Source organism: Salmo trutta, chromosome 15 (assembly GCF_901001165.1).
Source record: "Salmo trutta chromosome 15, fSalTru1.1, whole genome shotgun sequence".
Taxonomy (NCBI): domain Eukaryota; kingdom Metazoa; phylum Chordata; class Actinopteri; order Salmoniformes; family Salmonidae; genus Salmo; species Salmo trutta.
In genome coordinates this window covers 56,048,773-56,069,108 of record NC_042971.1, presented here as the reverse complement: position 1 = coordinate 56,069,108, position 20,336 = coordinate 56,048,773, and the positions used below count along the sequence as shown (strand labels likewise).

General features: G+C 43.3%; 1 protein-coding gene across 3 annotated transcripts in view; it reads right to left on the bottom strand.

Moving 5' to 3' along the window:
* Window positions 1–20,336, bottom strand: part of LOC115149411 (rab GTPase-activating protein 1-like) — a 198,637-nt gene that overhangs the window by 174,265 nt on the left and 4,036 nt on the right. For 2 of the 3 annotated variants that reach the window (XM_029692240.1, XM_029692243.1), the window contains exon 2: window positions 12,923–13,130. In XM_029692240.1, coding sequence (XP_029548100.1) covers window positions 12,923–13,078 — 156 coding nt within the window. In that variant the 5' untranslated portion in view covers window positions 13,079–13,130. Of the gene's footprint in view, window positions 1–12,922; window positions 13,131–13,248; window positions 13,393–20,336 lie in introns of those variants that run through there. The other variant, XM_029692241.1, reaches the window with a different exon arrangement.

The following is a 20,336-nucleotide window of genomic DNA, read 5'->3' as shown; positions in this document are numbered from 1 at the left end:
CCTTGGAGAGCTCTTTGGTCTTGGCCATGTTGGAGAGTTTGGAATCTGATTGCTTGATTGTTTCTGTGGACAGGTGTCTTTTATACAGGTAACAAGCTGAGATTAGGAGCACTCTGGGAGCCAGAAATCTTTCTGATTGAGAGGGGTTCAAATACTTATTTCCCCTCATTAAAATGCAAATAATTTTATAACATTTTTGACATGCGTTTTCCTGGATTTTTGTGTTGTTATTCTGTCTCTCACTGTTCAAATAAACCTACCATTAAAATTATAGACTGATCATTTCTTTTTCAGTGGGCAAACGTACAAAATCAGCAGGGGATCAAATACTTTTTTCCCTCACTGTATGTATGTATGTATGTATGTATGTATGTATGTATGTATGTATGTATGTATGTATGTATGTATGTATGTATGTATGTACAGTTGAAGTCAGAAGTTTACATACACTTAGGTTTACATACACTTAGGTTGGAGTCATTAAAACAAATTTTTCAACCAATCCACAAATTTCTTGTTCACAAACTATAGTTTTGGCAAGTCGGTTAGGACATCTACTTTGTGCATGACACAAGTAATTTTTCCAACAATTGTTTACAGACAGATTATTTCACTTATAATTCACTGTATCCCAATTCCAGTGGGTCAGAAGTTTACATACACTAAGTTGACTGTGTTTTTTAACAGCTTGGAAAATTCCAGAAAATGATGTCATGGCTTCAGAAGATTCTGATAGGCTAATTGACATCATTTGAGTCAATTGGAGGTGTACCTGTGGATGTATTTCAAGGCCTACCTTCACACTCAGTGCCTCTTTGCTTGACATCATGGAAAAATCTAAAGAAATCAGCCAAACCTCAGGAAGAAAATTGTAGACCTCCACAAGTCTGGTTCTTTCTTGGGAGCAATTTCCAAACGCCTGAAGGTAGGACGTTCATCTGTACAAACAATAGTACGCAAGTATAAACACCATGGGACCACGCAGCCGTCATACCGCTCAAGAAGGAGACTAGAAGAAGGAGGATAGAAAACACTCTGAAGTTTCTAAAACGGTTTGAATGATGTCTGTGAGTATAACAGAACTCATATGGCAGGCAAAAACCTGAGAAAAATCCAACCAGGAAGTGAGGAACTCGGAGGTTTGTAGTTTTTCAAGTGATTGCAAATACAGTATACAGTGACTTGGGTTCATTGTGCACTTCCTAAGGCTTCCACTAGATGTCAATAGTCTTTAGAACGTTGTTTCATGCTTCTACTGTGAATAGGGGGAGAATAAGAGCTCCTGGAAGTAGACGACTGAGAAAATGACATGAGCTCAGTGGCGCGCGCTCACTTGAGAGTTAGCTGTGTTCCTTTTCTTTTTTGAAGACATTGGAATTGTCCGGTTGGAATCTTACTGAAGATTTATGATAAAAACATCCTAAAGATTGATGCTATACATCGTTTTACATGTTTCTACGAACGTAAATAGAACTTTTTTGACTTTTCGCCGTGACATTTTGCACGCGCTTCCTGCATTTGGAGTAGTGGACTAAACGCGCGAACAAAAAGGAGGTATTTGGACATAAATGATGGACTTTATCAAACATTTATTCTGGAACTGGGACGCCTGGGAGTGCATTCTGATGAAGATCACCAAAAGGTAAGTGAATATTTATAATGTCATTTTTGTCATTTCTGTTGACTCCAAAATGGCGGGTATCTGTATGGCTTGTTTTGATATCTGAGCCCTGTACTCAGATTATTGCAAAATTTGCTTTCGCCGTAAAGCTTTTTTGAAATCTGACACAGCGGTTGCATTAAAAGCACAGTCAACTTAGTGATTGTAAACTTCTGACCAACTGGAATTGTGATACAGTGAATTATAAGTGAAATAATCTGTCTGTAAACAATTATTGGAAAAATTACTTGTGTCCTGCACAAAGCAGATGTCCTAACTAACTTGCCAAAACTATAGTTTGTTAACAAGAAATTTGTGGAGAGGTTGAAAAATTAGTTTTAATGACTCCAACCTCAGTGTATGTAAACTTCCGACTTCAACTGTACATACACAATATATATATATATATACACACACAAATATATATATATATATATAGTGTTGAAGTCGGAAGTTTACATACAGAAAATGATCATTTTGCAGTGGTCTCTTGATTTTTTCCAGAGCTGTGTGTGTGTGTGTATATAGATATATATATATATATCTATATACACACACACACATACATACATACATACATACATACATACATATACACACACACACACACACTTTTATTTATTTTAATAAACATTAGGCGACAAATACACAGAAGCCTGCCAGAATAACTTGAGCCTGATGACACGTACAGTATGATATCACTGGGATGTGGCCTACAGCCTGATAACACGTATAGTATATCACTGGGATGTGGCCTACAGCCTGATAACACGTACAGTATGATATCACTGGGATGTGGCCTACAGCCTGATAACACGTACAGTATGATATCACTGGGATGTGGCCTACAGCCTGATAACACGTACAGTATGATATCACTGGGATGTGGCCTACAGCCTGATAACATGTACAGTATGATATCATTGGGATGTGGCCTACAGCCTGATGACACGTATAGTATGATATCACTGGGATGTGACCTACAGCCTGATAACACGTACAGTATGATATCACTGGGATGTGACCTACAGCCTGATAACACGTACAGTATGATATCACTGGGATGTGGCCTACAGCCTGATAACACGTACAGTATGATATCACTGGGATGTGGCCTACAGCCTGATGACACGTACAGTATGATATCACTGGGATGTGACCTACAGCCTGATGACACATACAGTATGATATCACTGGGATGTGGACTACAGCCTGATGACACGTACAGTATGATATCACTGGGATGTGACCTACAGCCTGATAACACGTACAGTATGATATCACTGGGATGTGGTCTACAGCCTGATAACACGTACAGTATGATATCACTGGGATGTGACCTACAGCCTGATGACATGTACAGTATATCACTGGGATGTGGCCTACAGCCTGATAACATGTACAGCATATCACTGGGATGTGACCTACAGCCTGATAACACATACAGTATGATATCACTGGGATGTGGCCTACAGCCTGATAACACGTACAGTATGATATCACTGGGATGTGACCTACAGCCTGATAACACTTACAGTATGATATCACTGGGATGTGACCTACAGCCTGATGACACATACAGTATGCTATCATTGGGATGTGGCCTACAGCCTGATGACACGTACAGTATGATATCACTGGGATGTGACCTACAGCCTGATAACACGTACAGTATGATATCACTGGGATGTGACCTACAGCCTGATAAAACGTACAGCATATCACTGGGATGTGGCCTACAGCCTGATAACACGTACAGTATGATATCACTGGGATGTGACCTACAGCCTGATGACATGTACAGTATGATATCACTGGGATGTGGCCTACAGCCTGATGACACGTACAGTATGATATCACTGGGATGTGGCCTACAGCCTGATGACACGTACAGTATGATATCACTGGGATGTGACCAACAGCCTGATAACACGTACAGTATGATATCACTGGGATGTGGCCTACAGCCTGATAACACGTACAGTATGATATCACTGGGATGTGGCCTACAGCCTGATAACACGTACAGTATGATATCACTGGGATGTGGCCTACAGCCTGATAACACGTACAGTATGATATATGACTGGGATGTGACCTACAGCCTGATAACACGTACAGTATGATATCACTGGGATGTGGCCTACAGCCTGATAACACGTACAGTACGATATCACTGGGATGTGGCCTACAGCCTGATGACACGTACAGCATATCACTGGGATGTGACCTACAGCCTGATAACACGTACAGTATGATATCACTGGGATCTGACCTACAGCCTGATGACAAGTACAGTATATCACTGGGATGTGGTCTACAGCCTGATAACACGTACAGTATGATATCACTGGGATGTGGCCTACAGCCTGATAACACGTACAGTATGATATCACTGGGATGTGGCCTACAGCCTGATAACACGTACAGCATATCACTGGGATGTTACCTACAGCCTGATAACACGTACAGTATGATATCACTGGGATGTGGCCTACAGCCTGATAACACGTACAGTATGATATCACTGGGATGTGACCTACAGCCTGATGACATGTACAGTATGATATCACTGGGATGTGGCCTACAGCCTGATGACACGTACAGTATGATATCACTGGGATGTGGCCTACAGCCTGATGACACGTACAGTATGATATCACTGGGATGTGACCAAAAGCCTGATAACACGTACAGTATGATATCACTGGGATGTGGCCTACAGCCTGATAACACGTACAGTATGATATCACTGGGATGTGACCTACAGCCTGATAACACGTACAGTATGATATCACTGGGATGTGGCCTACAGCCTGATAACACGTACAGTATGATATCACTGGGATGTGGCCTACAGCCTGATGACACGTACAGCATATCACTGGGATGTGACCTACAGCCTGATAACACGTACAGTATGATATCACTGGGATGTGACCTACAGCCTGATGACAAGTACAGCATATCACTGGGATGTGACCTACAGCCTGATAACACGTACAGTATGATATCACTGGGATGTGACCTACAGCCTGATGACACGTACAGTATGATATCACTGGGATGTGACCTACAGCCTGATGACACGTACAGTATGATATCACTGGGATGTGGCCTACAGCCTGATGACACGTACAGTATGATATCACTGGGATGTGGCCTACAGCCTGATGACACGTACAGTATGATATCACTGGGATGTGACCTACAGCCTGATAACACGTACAGTATGATATCACTGGGATGTGACCTACAGCCTGATAACACGTACAGTATGATATCACTGGGATGTGGCCTACAGCCTGATAACACGTACAGTATGATATCACTGGGATGTGACCTACAGCCTGATAAAACATACAGCATATCACTGGGATGTGGCCTACAGCCTGATAACACATACAGTATGATATCACTGGGATGTGACCTACAGCCTGATAACACGTACAGTATGATATCACTGGGATGTGACCTACAGCCTGATGACACGTACAGTATGATATCACTGGGATGTGACCTACAGCCTGATAACACGTACAGTATGATATCACTGGGATGTGGCCTACAGCCTGATAACACGTACAGCATATCACTGGGATGTGGCCTACAGCCTGATAACACGTACAGTATGATATCACTGGGATGTGGCCTACAGCCTGATGACACGTACAGCATATCACTGGGATGTGACCTACAGCCTGATAACACGTACAGTATGATATCACTGGGATCTGACCTACAGCCTGATGACAAGTACAGTATATCACTGGGATGTGGTCTACAGCCTGATAACACGTACAGTATGATATCACTGGGATGTGGCCTACAGCCTGATAACACGTACAGTATGATATCACTGGGATGTGGCCTACAGCCTGATAACACGTACAGCATATCACTGGGATGTTACCTACAGCCTGATAACACGTACAGTATGATATCACTGGGATGTGGCCTACAGCCTGATAACACGTACAGTATGATATCACTGGGATGTGACCTACAGCCTGATGACATGTACAGTATGATATCACTGGGATGTGGCCTACAGCCTGATGACACGTACAGTATGATATCACTGGGATGTGGCCTACAGCCTGATGACACGTACAGTATGATATCACTGGGATGTGACCAAAAGCCTGATAACACGTACAGTATGATATCACTGGGATGTGGCCTACAGCCTGATAACACGTACAGTATGATATCACTGGGATGTGGCCTACAGCCTGATAACACGTACAGTATGATATCACTGGGATGTGACCTACAGCCTGATAAAACGTACAGCATATCACTGGGATGTGGCCTACAGCCTGATAACACGTACAGTATGATATCACTGGGATGTGACCTACAGCCTGATAACACGTACATTATGATATCACTGGGATGTGGCCTACAGCCTGATAACACGTACAGTATGATATCACTGGGATGTGGCCTACAGCCTGATGACACGTACAGCATATCACTGGGATGTGACCTACAGCCTGATAACACGTACAGTATGATATCACTGGGATGTGACCTACAGCCTGATGACAAGTACAGCATATCACTGGGATGTGACCTACAGCCTGATAACACGTACAGTATGATATCACTGGGATGTGACCTACAGCCTGATGACACGTACAGTATGATATCACTGGGATGTGACCTACAGCCTGATGACACGTACAGTAAGATATCACTGGGATGTGGCCTACAGCCTGATGACACGTACAGTATGATATCACTGGGATGTGACCTACAGCCTGATAACACGTACAGTATGATATCACTGGGATGTGACCTACAGCCTGATAACACGTACAGTATGATATCACTGGGATGTGGCCTACAGCCTGATAACACGTACAGTATGATATCACTGGGATGTGGCCTACAGCCTGATGACACGTACAGCATATCACTGGGATGTGACCTACAGCCTGATAACACGTACAGTATGATATCACTGGGATGTGACCTACAGCCTGATGACAAGTACAGCATATCACTGGGATGTGACCTACAGCCTGATAACACGTACAGTATGATATCACTGGGATGTGACCTACAGCCTGATGACACGTACAGTATGATATCACTGGGATGTGACCTACAGCCTGATGACACGTACAGTATGATATCACTGGGATGTGGCCTACAGCCTGATGACACGTACAGTATGATATCACTGGGATGTGGCCTACAGCCTGATGACACGTACAGTATGATATCACTGGGATGTGACCTACAGCCTGATAACATGTACAGTATGATATCACTGGGATGTGACCTACAGCCTGATAACACGTACAGTATGATATCACTGGGATGTGGCCTACAGCCTGATAACACGTACAGTATGATATCACTGGGATGTGACCTACAGCCTGATAAAACATACAGCATATCACTGGGATGTGGCCTACAGCCTGATAACACATACAGTATGATATCACTGGGATGTGACCTACAGCCTGATAACACGTACAGTATGATATCACTGGGATGTGACCTACAGCTTGATGACACGTACAGTATGATATCACTGGGATGTGACCTACAGCCTGATAACACGTACAGTATGATATCACTGGGATGTGGCCTACAGCCTGATAACACGTACAGCATATCACTGGGATGTGGCCTACAGCCTGATAACACGTACAGTATGATATCACTGGGATGTGGCCTACAGCCTGATGACACGTACAGCATATCACTGGGATGTGACCTACAGCCTGATTACACGTACAGTATGATATCACTGGGATGTGACCTACAGCCTGATGACACGTACAGCATATCACTGGGATGTGACCTACAGCCTGATAACACGTACAGTATGATATCACTGGGATGTGACCTACAGCCTGATAACACGTACAGTATGATATCACTGGGATGTGACCTACAGCCTGATGACACGTACAGTATGATATCAATGGGATGTGGCCTACAGCCTGATAACACGTACAGTATGATATCACTGGGATGTGGCATACAGCCTGATGACACGTACAGCATATCACTGGGATGTGACCTACAGCCTGATAACACGCACAGCATATCACTGGGATGTGACCTACAGCCTGATGACACGTACAGTATGATATCACTGGGATGTGGCCTACAGCCTGATAACACGTACAGTATGATATCACTGGGATGTGGCCTACAGCCTGATAACACGTACAGTATGATATCACTGGGATGTGGCCTACAGCCTGATAACACGTACAGTATGATATCACTGGGATGTGGCCTACAGCCTGATAACACGTACAGTATGATATCACTGGGATGTGGCCTACAGCCTGATAACACGTACAGTATGATATCACTGGGATGTGACCTACAGCCTGATAACACGTACAGCATATCACTGGGATGTGGCCTACAGCCTGATAACACGTACAGTATGATATCACTGGGATGTGACCTACAGCCTGATAACACGTACAGTATGATATCACTGGGATGTGACTTACAGCCTGATAACACGTACAGTATGATATCACTGGGATGTGGCCTACAGCCTGATGACACGTACAGCATATCACTGGGATGTGACCTACAGCCTGATAACACGTACAGTATGATATCACTGGGATGTGGCCTACAGCCTGATAACACGTACAGTATGATATCACTGGGATGTGGCCTACAGCCTGATAACACGTACAGTATGATATCACTGGGATGTGGCCTACAGCCTGATAACACGTACAGTATGATATCACTGGGATGTGGCCTACAGCCTGATAACACGTACAGTATGATATCACTGGGATGTGGCCTACAGCCTGATAACACGTACAGTATGATATCACTGGGATGTGGCCTACAGCCTGATAACACGTACAGCATATCACTGGGATGTGGCCTACAGCCTGATAACACGTACAGTATGATATCACTGGGATGTGGCCTACAGCTTGATAACACGTACAGTATGATATCACTGGGATGTGGCCTACAGCCTGATAACACGTACAGTATGATATCACTGGGATGTGACCTACAGCCTGATAACACGTACAGCATATCACTGGGATGTGGCCTACAGCCTGATAACATGTACAGTATGATATCACTGGGATGTGGCCTACAGCCTGATAACACGTACAGTATGATATCACTGGGATGTGACCTACAGCCTGATAACACGTACAGTATGATATCACTGGGATGTGGCCTACAGCCTGATACCACGTACAGTATGATATCACTGGGATGTGACCTACAGCCTGATAATACGTACAGTATGATATCACTGGGATGTGGCCTACAGCCTGATGACACGTACAGCATATCACTGGGATGTGACCTACAGCCTGATAACACGCACAGCATAAGCGTTTGTTAGGATGGAGAGAGAGAGAGAGAGAGAAAAGTGAAAGAGAGAGAGAAAAGTGAGAGAGAGTGAAAGAAAAAAGTAAAAGAGAGAAAGAAAGAAAGGAAAAAGAGCGAGAGACAGAGATGAAAATCTTAAATGGACAATAATTCCCCCACCTAGCCCAGGCAACCTGACACCATAAAGACACAGGATTGATGAATCTCCTGAATCTCTGCCCTCAGCAGCTTCCTCCATAGACACCAGTGAGTTCATGTTTATTTACAGTACATCATTGGCTTCCTCTCCTCTTAATGGATGTGCTGTACTGACACTGTAAATACAGGCTAATGAAAATGTACTGTAGGCTAGTTTTCCCTTTGACAGCATAAAATGGTACAGACCCACATGAACAGTAGGGCTGGCACAACTGCTGTATAACCGTGTAACCGACGGTTATGGATAAAATAACCAACATAACCCCCCAAGAACATTATCTCTACCCCCCCCAAAAACATTATCTCTACCCCCCCAAAAACATTATCTCTACCCCCCCAAAAACATTATCTCTAACCCCCCAAAAAACATTATCTCTACCCCCCAAAAACATTATCTCTACACCCCCCAAAAAACATTATCTCTAACCCCCCCAATGAACATTATCTCATACCCCCCCAATGAACATTATCTCTAACCCCCCCAAAGAACATTATCTCTAACCCCCCCAAAGAACATTATCTCTAACCCCCTAAAGAACATTATCTCTAACCCCCTAAAGAACATTATCTCTAACCCCCCCCAAAGAACTGCTGGCTGAAGACGGGACGGCCGGTCATTCGTGCGGTTGAGTCCGTTTCTGCGATAACATGGACTCGTAACAACGTGATGAAACTTTGTTGCCTCTTGCTGAAACAAGGTGTTGTAGCAAACGATGAATTGAATGGGCTTGAAACATCTCACCCTGGCAATTTGACTGGTAAACTCATAGGTACACTCGCAATAGCCGCCTGGTATTGTGATGCAATAATTTCCATGGTAATGGAGAATTTCATACAAATGATTTGAACTGATGTGGCTCATGCAATGGAATGTATATTTTGTAATGGCAGTTGAGTTGAATGGTGCATCTGCAGTAACTCGTGAGGGACTTAGGGGCCGAGGGGAAAAATCTATTCAGCCTCCTGAGGTTGAAGAGGCGCCGCTGTTGCACCTTCTTCACCACGCCGTCTGTGTGAAGTGACCATTTCAGGTTGTCAGTGACGTGCATGCAGAGGGATTGTGGAATAATCTCCAAAACTCTGAAATTGGATCATTTGGTGCCTCTAGGGCAATTTAGACGGCTCGTTGAGGACGTTTCCACTGAAGAATGTGTTGCTTTTCTATACTTCTGTTTATTATCTCTGTTTAGCTTTTCATAGTTGTATTTATTCATTTACCCTTATTTTACCAGGTATATTAACTGAGAACACATTCTCATTTACAGCAACGACCTGGGGAATAGTTACAGGGGAGAGGAGGGGGGGGTGAATGAGACAATTGGAAGCTGGGGATAATTAGGTGACCAGGATGGTATGAGGGCCAGATTGGGAATGTAGCCAAGACACCAGAGTTAACACCCCTACTCTTATGATAAGTACCATGGGTTCTATAGTGGCCACAGAGAGTCAGGACACCAGGGTTAACACCCCTACTCTTATGATAAGTACCATGGGATCTATAGTGACCACAGAGAGTCAGGACACCAGGGTTAACACCCCTACTCTTATGATAAGTACCATGGGTTCTATAGTGGCCACAGAGAGTCAGGACACCAGGGTTAACACCCCTACTCTTAAGATAAGTACCATGGGATCTATAGTGACCACAGAGAGTCAGGACACCAGGGTTAACACCCCTACTCTTATGATAAGTACCATGGGTTCTATAGTGACCACAGAGAGTCAGGACACCAGAGTTAACACCCCTACTCTTATGATAAGTACCATGGGTTCTATAGTGAATACTGAGAGTCAGGACACCAGGGTTAACACCCCTACTCTTAAGATAAGTACCATGGGATCTATAGTGGCCACAGAGAGTCTGGACACCAGGGTTAACACCCCTACTCTTATGATAAGTACCATGGGATCTATAGAGACCACAGAGAGTCAGGACACCAGGGTTAACACACCTACTCTTATGATAAGTACCATGGGATCTATAGTGACCACAGAGAGTCAGGACACCAGAGTTAACACCCCTACTCTTATGATAAGTACCATGGGTTCTATAGTGAATACTGAGAGTCAGGACACCAGGGTTAACACCCCTACTCTTAAGATAAGTACCATGGGATCTATAGTGGCCACAGAGAGTCTGGACACCAGGGTTAACACCCCTACTCTTATGATAAGTACCATGGGATCTATAGAGACCACAGAGAGTCAGGACACCAGGGTTAACACACCTACTCTTATGATAAGTACCATGGGATCTATAGTGACCACAGAGAGTCAGGACACCAGGGTTAACACACCTACTCTTATGATAAGTACCATGGGATCTATAGTGACCACAGAGAGTCAGGACACCAGGGTTAACACCCCTACTCTTAAGATAAGTACCATGGGATCTATAGTGGCCACAGAGAGTCTGGACACCAGGGTTAACACCCCTACTCTTATGATAAGTACCATGGGATCTATAGAGACCACAGAGAGTCAGGACACCAGGGTTAACACCCCTACTCTTATGATAAGTACCATGGGATCTATAGTGACCACAGAGAGTCAGGACACCAGGGTTAACACCCCTACTCTTAAGATAAGTACCATGGGATCTATAGTGACCACAGAGAGTCTGGACACCAGGGTTAACACCCCTACTCTTAAGATAAGTACCATGGGATCTATAGAGACCACAGAGAGTCAGGACACCAGGGTTAACACCCCTACTCTTAAGATAAGATAAGTACCATGGGATCTATAGTGACCACAGAGAGTCAGGACACCAGGGTTAACACCCCTACTCTTAAGATAAGTACCATGGGATCTATAGTGACCACAGAGAGTCAGGACACCAGGGTTAACACCCCTACTCTTAAGATAAGTACCATGGGTTCTATAGTGACCACAGAGAGTCAGGACACCAGGGTTAACACCCCTACTCTTAAGATAAGTACCATGGGATCTATAGTGGCCACAGAGAGTCTGGACACCAGGGTTAACACCCCTACTCTTATGATAAGTACCATGGGATCTATAGTGGCCACAGAGAGTCAGGACACCAGGGTTAACACCCCTACTCTTATGATAAGTACCATGGGATCTATATTGACCACAGAGAGTCAGGACACCAGAGTTAACACCCCTACTCTTATGATAAGTACCATGGGATCTATAGTGGCCACAGAGAGTCAGGACACCAGGGTTAACACACCTACTCTTAAGATAAGTACCATGGGTTCTATAGTGACCACAGAGAGTCAGGACACCCGTTTAACGTCCCATCTGAAAGACAGCACCCTACACAGGACAATCACTTATTGATGTGTATATTTTTGTGTATATTTGTGTAATTACAGGGCTCATATGTCAGAGACCTTGGTCTCAGCATGACTCCCTGTCAAAATAAATGTTACATTCAAAAAACTCCATCACTGCATTGCTTAGGCCTACACCACCTACCCAGGAAGTTCAGCTCTACAGTGCATACATCACAAGGTTAGGTAGGGGCTCAGGGCCAAGGAAGTAGCCTGGTCCCAGATCTGTTAGTGCATTTGTCTACTCCACTTGTCATTGTCAATGTTTGGCATGACAATTTTCATAAAGAGTTGGAGAGCAGCAACAGATTGGCACCCAGGCTAAAGGCGAAAGGTCGTTAGTGAATTAGACCCGGGCACGTTAGAGTTCTGTCCACTCACCTAGGTACTCTTTCTTTTGTCTTACCTTCAGTCCTGTCTTTTCCTCATCACTAGCGTTATTAATGGAGGAGCCTGGGGTGTCGTCCCCCAGCCGCGACACCAGCACAAAGTCCTCACTGTTCAGGGTGGACACTGAGTCGGACGACACGCTAATTTTCCCCACCGAGGCCTTGTCATCCATGACAGCTAAACCAAGCCAGACGCATGAATGGAGGGGAAATGAGTAAAATCACCTAGAAAGGAAAAGGAAAAACAAAAATAAAAGTAATGATGAAATGAGGCCGATATTGTGAATAGCATTTATTATTTAACCTCAAGAAAAACGGTTGGGGAAGTATCAAGAATTCTTACAGGGAGTATTGAGGTTGAGCTTGTGCAGTTACACATAAGAACCTGATGGTGGCAACAGTGAGCTAGTTCTTTTGTTGAAATAAGAGGAAAAGGACAGTTAGAGAGAGAGGATAAAGGCAGAAAGAGGAAAGTGGATGAGAAATGGAGAAAGAAAGCAGAGGGAAGAAAATAAGAAGATCCATATTTTGCATTGAAAGTTGAGTCATTCATTTCAGTAAAGTATAATATAAAACTTGGCATCTGCAAAGTAAGAGAACGCAAGGTAAAGTTTTAGCCATGGTGATGCAAAATCAAGTGTCATACAACACAAAGCCAATGTGTGGATGGATATGAGGGAGGTAAGCTGGACATGGGCGGGGCACTTGTCAGAAACATCCCTCCATCACAGTAATGTTGTTAAAGAGATTCACTGGTACTTTTGTATACTTCTTAGCCACTAGTTCTGAAAGTAATGCTCACAAGCCAAAAAAAAGTGGTAGCCAAAAATTGCTTACTATGTCACATATGTGCAGATATGTGCACCGCGTCATTGCTCTGTCTCTCGTTCTGCTGTGCAAATGGCAAGGGGCTGAATGTCATTGGCTGGAACTGGAATGTCTAAGGGGCTGGCCCACATTGGGGAAAATGGCAGTGCACAGCTTCCAGTAAACATAATTGAGTTAAGACCGTAATTATGCATGTATGAACTACACATTGACACATCCAGCCCAAATCGGGAGGTTTAAAAAAATTGTAAAAAATACTTACTTGTCGTCAAAGTTCCCGAGCATGTCATTAATGCAAAATTTGGCCTTCATCATCTCCATGGCAATATTCAAATAAGAAACAAACTCAGCCTATTATAGGCTTACTATACACATTGACTGTTCTTTGGTTCACCTTCATCTTAATGCAGGACTGTTCAAAAGCAGCAGTACTCTGTAATACTTTTTGAGAAGGTCCTTCACACTCATTTCCTAGGAGGCAAAGGTCCAGATAGATAATTTCATTTATCGGTGTAGTAAACAAAAACTTAGAGACCTATAGTACCAGTCAAAAGTTTGGACACACCTACTCATTCAAGGGTTTTTCTTTATTTTTACTATTTGCTACATTGTACATCAAAACTATGAAATAACACATATGGAATGCATTTTATATTTGAGATTCTTCAAAGTAGCCACCCTTTGGCTGACTTGCCTAGTTAAATAAATGTTAAATTTGCCTTGATGACAGCTTTGCACACTCTTGACATTCCCTCAACCAGATTCATGAGGTAGTCACCTGGAATGCATTTAAATTAACAGGTGTGCCTTCTTAAAAGTTAATTTGTGTAATTTCTTTCATTCTTAATGCGTTTGAGCCAATCATTTGTTTTGTGAGAAGTTAGGGGTGGGTATACAGAAGATAACCCTATTTGGTAAAAGACCAAGTCCATATTATGGCAAGAACAGCTCAACTAAGCAAAGAGAAACAACAGTCCATCATTACTTTAAGACATGAAGGTCAGGCAATACGGAACATTTCAAGAACTTTGAAAGTTTCTTCAAATGCAGTCGCAAAAACCATCAAGCGCTATGATAAAACTGGCTCTCATGAGGACCGCCACAGGAAAGGAAGACCCAGAGTTCATTAGAGTTACCAGCAACAGAAATTTCAGCCCAAATACATGCTACACAGAGTTCAAGTAACAGACACATCTTAACATCAACTGTTCAGAGACTGTGTGAATCAGGCCTTCATGGTCAAATTGCTGCAAAGAAACCACTACTAAAGGACACCAATAAGAAGAAGAGACTTGCTTGGTCCAAGAAACACGAGCAATGGATATAAGACCAGTGGAAATCTGTCCTTTGGTCTGATGAGTCCAAATGTGAGATTTTGGGATCCAACTGCTGTGTCTTTATGAGATGCAGAGTAGGTGAACGGATGATCTCCGCATGTGTGGTTCCCACCGTGAAGCATGGAGGTGGTGGTGTGTTGGTGTGGGGGTTCTTTGCTGGTGACACTGTCAGTGATTTATCTAGAATTTAAGGCACACTTAACCAGCATGGCTTCCACAGCATTCTGCAGCAATACACCATCCCATCTGGTTTCGCTTAGTGGGACTATCATTTGTTTTTCAACAGGACAATGACCCAACACACCTCCAGGCTGCGTTAGGGCTATTTGACCAAAGAGAGTGATGAAGTGCTGCATCAGATGACCTGGCCTCCACAATTACCCGACCTCAACCCAATTGAGATGGTTTGGGATGAGTTGGATAGCAGAGTGAAGGAAAAGCAGCCAACAAGTGCTCAGCATATGTGAAGCTGGTTAACCTGTTAAGGCTAGGGGGCAGTATTTACACGGCCGGATAAAAAAACGTACCCGATTTAATCTGGTTACTACTCCTGCCCAGTAACTAGAATATGCATATAATTATTGGCTTTGGATAGAAAACACCCTAAAGTTTCTAAAACTGTTTGAATGGTGTCTGTGAGTATAACAGAACTCATATGGCAGGCAAAAACCTGAGAAGATTCCATACAGGAAGTGACCTGTCTGACAAATTCTTGTTCATCTTGGCTCTTTTTATTGAAGACCGAGGATCTTTGCTGTAACGTGACACTTCCTACGGCTCCCATAGGCTCTCAGAACCCGGGAAAAAGCTGAATGATATCGAGGCAGCCCCAGGCTGAAACACACTAGCGCGTTTGGCAAGTGCTCTATCAGAGGGCCTTTAGAATGAGGCTCGTGCATGAGGGGATAGCATGCTTTTACTTTCACTCTCTTTGTAATAAAAAACAATTTGCCGGTCGGAATATTATCGCTTTTTTACGAGAAAAATGGCATAAAAATTGATTTTAAACAGCGGTTGACATGCTTCGAAGTACGGTAATGGAATATTTAGAATTTTTTTGTCACGAAATGCGCCGTGCTCGTAACCCTTATTTACCCTTTCGGATAGTGTCTTGAACGCACGAACAAAACGCCGCTATTTAGATATAACAATGGATTATTTGGGACCAAACCAACATTTGTTATTGAAGTAGAAGTCCTGGGAGTGCATTCTGACGAAGACAGCAAAGGTAATAACATTTTTCTTATAGTAAATCTGACTTTGGTGAATGCTAAACTTGCTGGGTGTCTAAATAGCTAGCCCTGTGATGCCGGGCTATCTACTTAGAATATTGCAAAATGTGCTTTCACCGAAAAGCTATTTTAAAATCGGACATATCGAGTGCATAGAGGAGTTCTGTATCTATAATTCTTAAAATAATTGTTATGTTTTTTGTGAACGTTTATCATGAGTAATTTAGTAAATTCACCGGAAGTGTTCGGTGGGAATGCTAGTCACATGCTAGTCACATGCTAATGTAAAAAGCTGGTTTTTTATATAAATATGAACTTGATTGAACAGACATGCATGTATTGTATAACATAGCAAGCGTCCCACCTAGCCCAGAGAGGTTAAGAAAATGCCAAGAGTGTGCAAAGCTGTCATCAAGGAAAAGGGTGGCTACTTTGAAGAATCTCAAATATAAAATATGTTGATTTGTTTTTGGTTACTACTAGGGCTGTGGCGGTCACAAAATGTCATCAACCGGTGATTGTAAAGCAAATAACTGTCGGTCTCACGGTAATTGACCGTTAATTAACAAACACATTTAGCATCTCCTGGCTTCCACACATAGCCTATAAGCCATTTTAAAAAGTATAATAAATCCATGTAATATAGCTTACACATTACACCAATAAATCCATTATTTATTTTAGACAGGTCTAAAGAATATTGATATGAAGAAAATGTAGTCTATTTCAGAAGAACAGAATAGCATACCCTGAGTTGTCCTTATGTTAGGTCCTGATATGGCTACGCCAAATGGCTGTGGGCTACACTAGTTTATTTAGCAGACAAGATTTACTTATAATTGTGCGGCATTATTTTATAGTATGAAGAATACAATTGAACAACAATTTGAGGGAGTGCGCACATGCGTCTATTCTGTGTTAAGCGGTTGACAAAGAAATATGTATTCCTATATGCTTAATTTAGAGTTATTAATGTAACTTTAGTTGTTCTACAAACGTTGGGCTATATGTGTTGGTTTTTAATACATTGTTAGGCTGCATGATGAGACTAATGATGATTTGAAAGAAGTTGCTTGAAAGGCATGAGCTCTGCTTAGTTTTTTTGCGCAGGCTGTACACACTCCAATAGTCTCTCATTCACAACTTGACAAGCACTTGATAACGTCTCGAATTTCGTGGTGGCATCCCCATAATAAACGTTAAAAAAAAATTGCAATCCGAAGTGTCTCTCACTCACACAGCTCTCCGTCACGTGATCGGGTCTTTCTCACAGGCTACAAGTGAAGACAGACACATCAGGGACGCAACTGCGTGCGTCCTTATCCAATTTGGAGGTGCATTTGAAGATATTGGAAGAACTGTCCACATTTACTTTCCGTCAGCCAACAAGATGAGTAGGCCTAACCAACATTAAAAGCACTAGCCTATGTCAATCGACTATTCCCCAGAGTACAAAAGTGTTTGATAAGATTTGCATTGATGTCAGAGTGATTAGAGGGACAATATAGTGCTGAGGACCAGGCAGTTAGCAAGTTTGGTAGGCTACTAATGACCATCAGCAGCATCAGAGATTGGAGAAGCCTAATTACCGTGACTAAACGGTCGTGTGGAATTTAACTTCCTTTATGACTCGTGACCGCCGGTGTGGCGGTAATACGGTCACCGCAGCCCTGTTCATTTAAATGCATTATTTTTGGCTACTACATGATTCCATGTGTTTTTTCATAGTGCTGATGTCTTCACTATTATTCTACAATGTAGAAAATAGTCCAAATAAAGAAAAACCCTTGAATGAGTAGATGTGTCCAAACTTTTGACTGGTACTGTATGTGTGCTCTCTAAGGTCAGTCAGTGAACGCCATAAGAGGAAAACTGCCAGGGCACTACAACATTTACAAACTGCACCTTTTGCATTCTACTATTACAACTCTCAACCGCAGAAAGTTGAAAGCCTAAATGAGTTCCTAAAAAAAAAGCTTTTAAATTATTTTTTAAGTCGGGACTCGCAGTCCATATTGATCCCGTTCTGGGTCCGGACGGCGGTCCGTATTGATCCCGTTCTGGGTCCGGACCGCGGTCCGTATTGATCCCGTTCTGGGTCCGGACCGCAGTCCGTATTGATCCCGTTCTGGGTCCGGACCGCGGTCCGTATTGATCCCGTTCTGGGTCCGGACCGCGGTCCGTATTGATCCCGTTCTGGTCCGTCACTTGCGTGATGTACTGTTGTCTCTACCTTCTTGCCCTTTGTGCTGTTGTCTGTGCCCAACCATGTTTGTACCCAGTTTGTGCTGATACCATGTTGTGCTGCTGCCATGTGTTGCTACCATGTTATTGTCATGTTGTGTTGCTACCATGCTGTGTTGTCATGTGTTGCTACCAGGCTATGTTGTCGTCTTAGGTCTCTCTTTATGTAGTGTTGTCTCTCTTGTCGTGATGTGCGTTTTGTCCTATATTTTTATTTAACTTATTTTTAACAACCCATCACATGATCCCTCTCACAACAGGGCTGTGACTGTAATACCTACGCTAACCAATGCAAATCTTTACTTGACCAGTTAGGAAATATTGCCCCAAATATATTCAAACACTAGGCCTACATGCTAATTTGCTGGGAAATATGTAAGTCACAAATCTTAACTACCACTTTCAAAGATCCCCAGTGAACTGAACCACCATTTTGATTCCTCTGAGTCTGGTAGCTAATGAAGGCCTAATGAAAGCTGTTTGAAAGGAGCCTTTTACATTTACATTTACATTACATTTAAGTCATTTAGCAGACGCTCTTATCCAGAGTGACTTACAAATTGGTGCATTCACCTATAATATCCAGTAGAACAACCACTTTACAATAGTGCATCTAAATCTTTTAAGGGGGGGGTTAGAATGATTACTTTATCCTATCCCAGGTATTCCTTAAAGAGGTGGGGTTTCAGGTGTCTCCGGAAGGTGGTGATTGACTCTGCTGTCCTGGCGTCGTGAGGGAGCTTGTTCCACCATTGGGGTGCCAGAGCAGCGAACAGTTTTGACTGGGCTGAGCGGGAACTGTGCTTCCTCAGAGGTAGGGAGGCGAGCAGGCCAGAGGTGGATGAACGCAGTGCCCTTGTTTGGGTGTAGGGCCTGATCAGAGCCTGAAGGTACGGAGGTGCCGTTCCCCTCACAGCTCCGTAGGCAAGCACCATGGTCTTGTAGCGGATGCGAGCTTCAACTGGAAGCCAGTGGAGAGAGCGGAGGAGCGGGGTGACGTGAGAGAACTTGGGAAGGTTGAACACCAGACGGGCTGCGGCGTTCTGGATGAGTTGTAGGGGTTTGATGGCACAGGCAGGGAGCCCAGCCAACAGCGAGTTGCAGTAATCCAGACGGGAGATGACAAGTGCCTGGATTAGGACCTGCGCCGCTTCCTGTGTGAGGCAGGGTCGTACTTTTCTCACACAGCCTGCCAGGTTAACATGGCTGCTGATTTCTCTAGCTGGAAGAGGGGAGGAGGTAGAGAGAGGAAAGGAGAATGGAGGGAAACAGAGCAGAGAAAGAGAAGGGATGTAACAGGAAGAAAAGTGCAACAGAAGGTTTTGGCGGCGGGTCAAGAACCATACAGCAAGATATACTTGGATCCTTCCCAACAATGGAGGAATAAGAGGAACAAACATGGGAGCAGTTCACACAAAGGCAACAGCTAGGCGCTTTACAGTATGTCAATAACACACTCAAGTTCAACAGGGGGCAATTCCATGGTAACAGAGTGACACAGACTTTAAAATTTATGTCAAACAAAAAACAATGATTGCAAAGTTAAACTAACCATATAACTCTATGCACAAGAACTACATTGAACAATTTCCACAAAAACACATTTCCTGAAAGAACAGTGCAGATGCTAAGTATTTCAACCGACTGATGGCACAAACAGCACAAACCATCATTCTGGATTCAACAGGTGACTAGGGAAAAAATGCATGAAAGCAAAGCATGGTTGGGGTTTTTATTCCTTTCTTGAATTTAGCCAAATTTGATGCAGCTTTGGTTTTCTAGGACAGCTA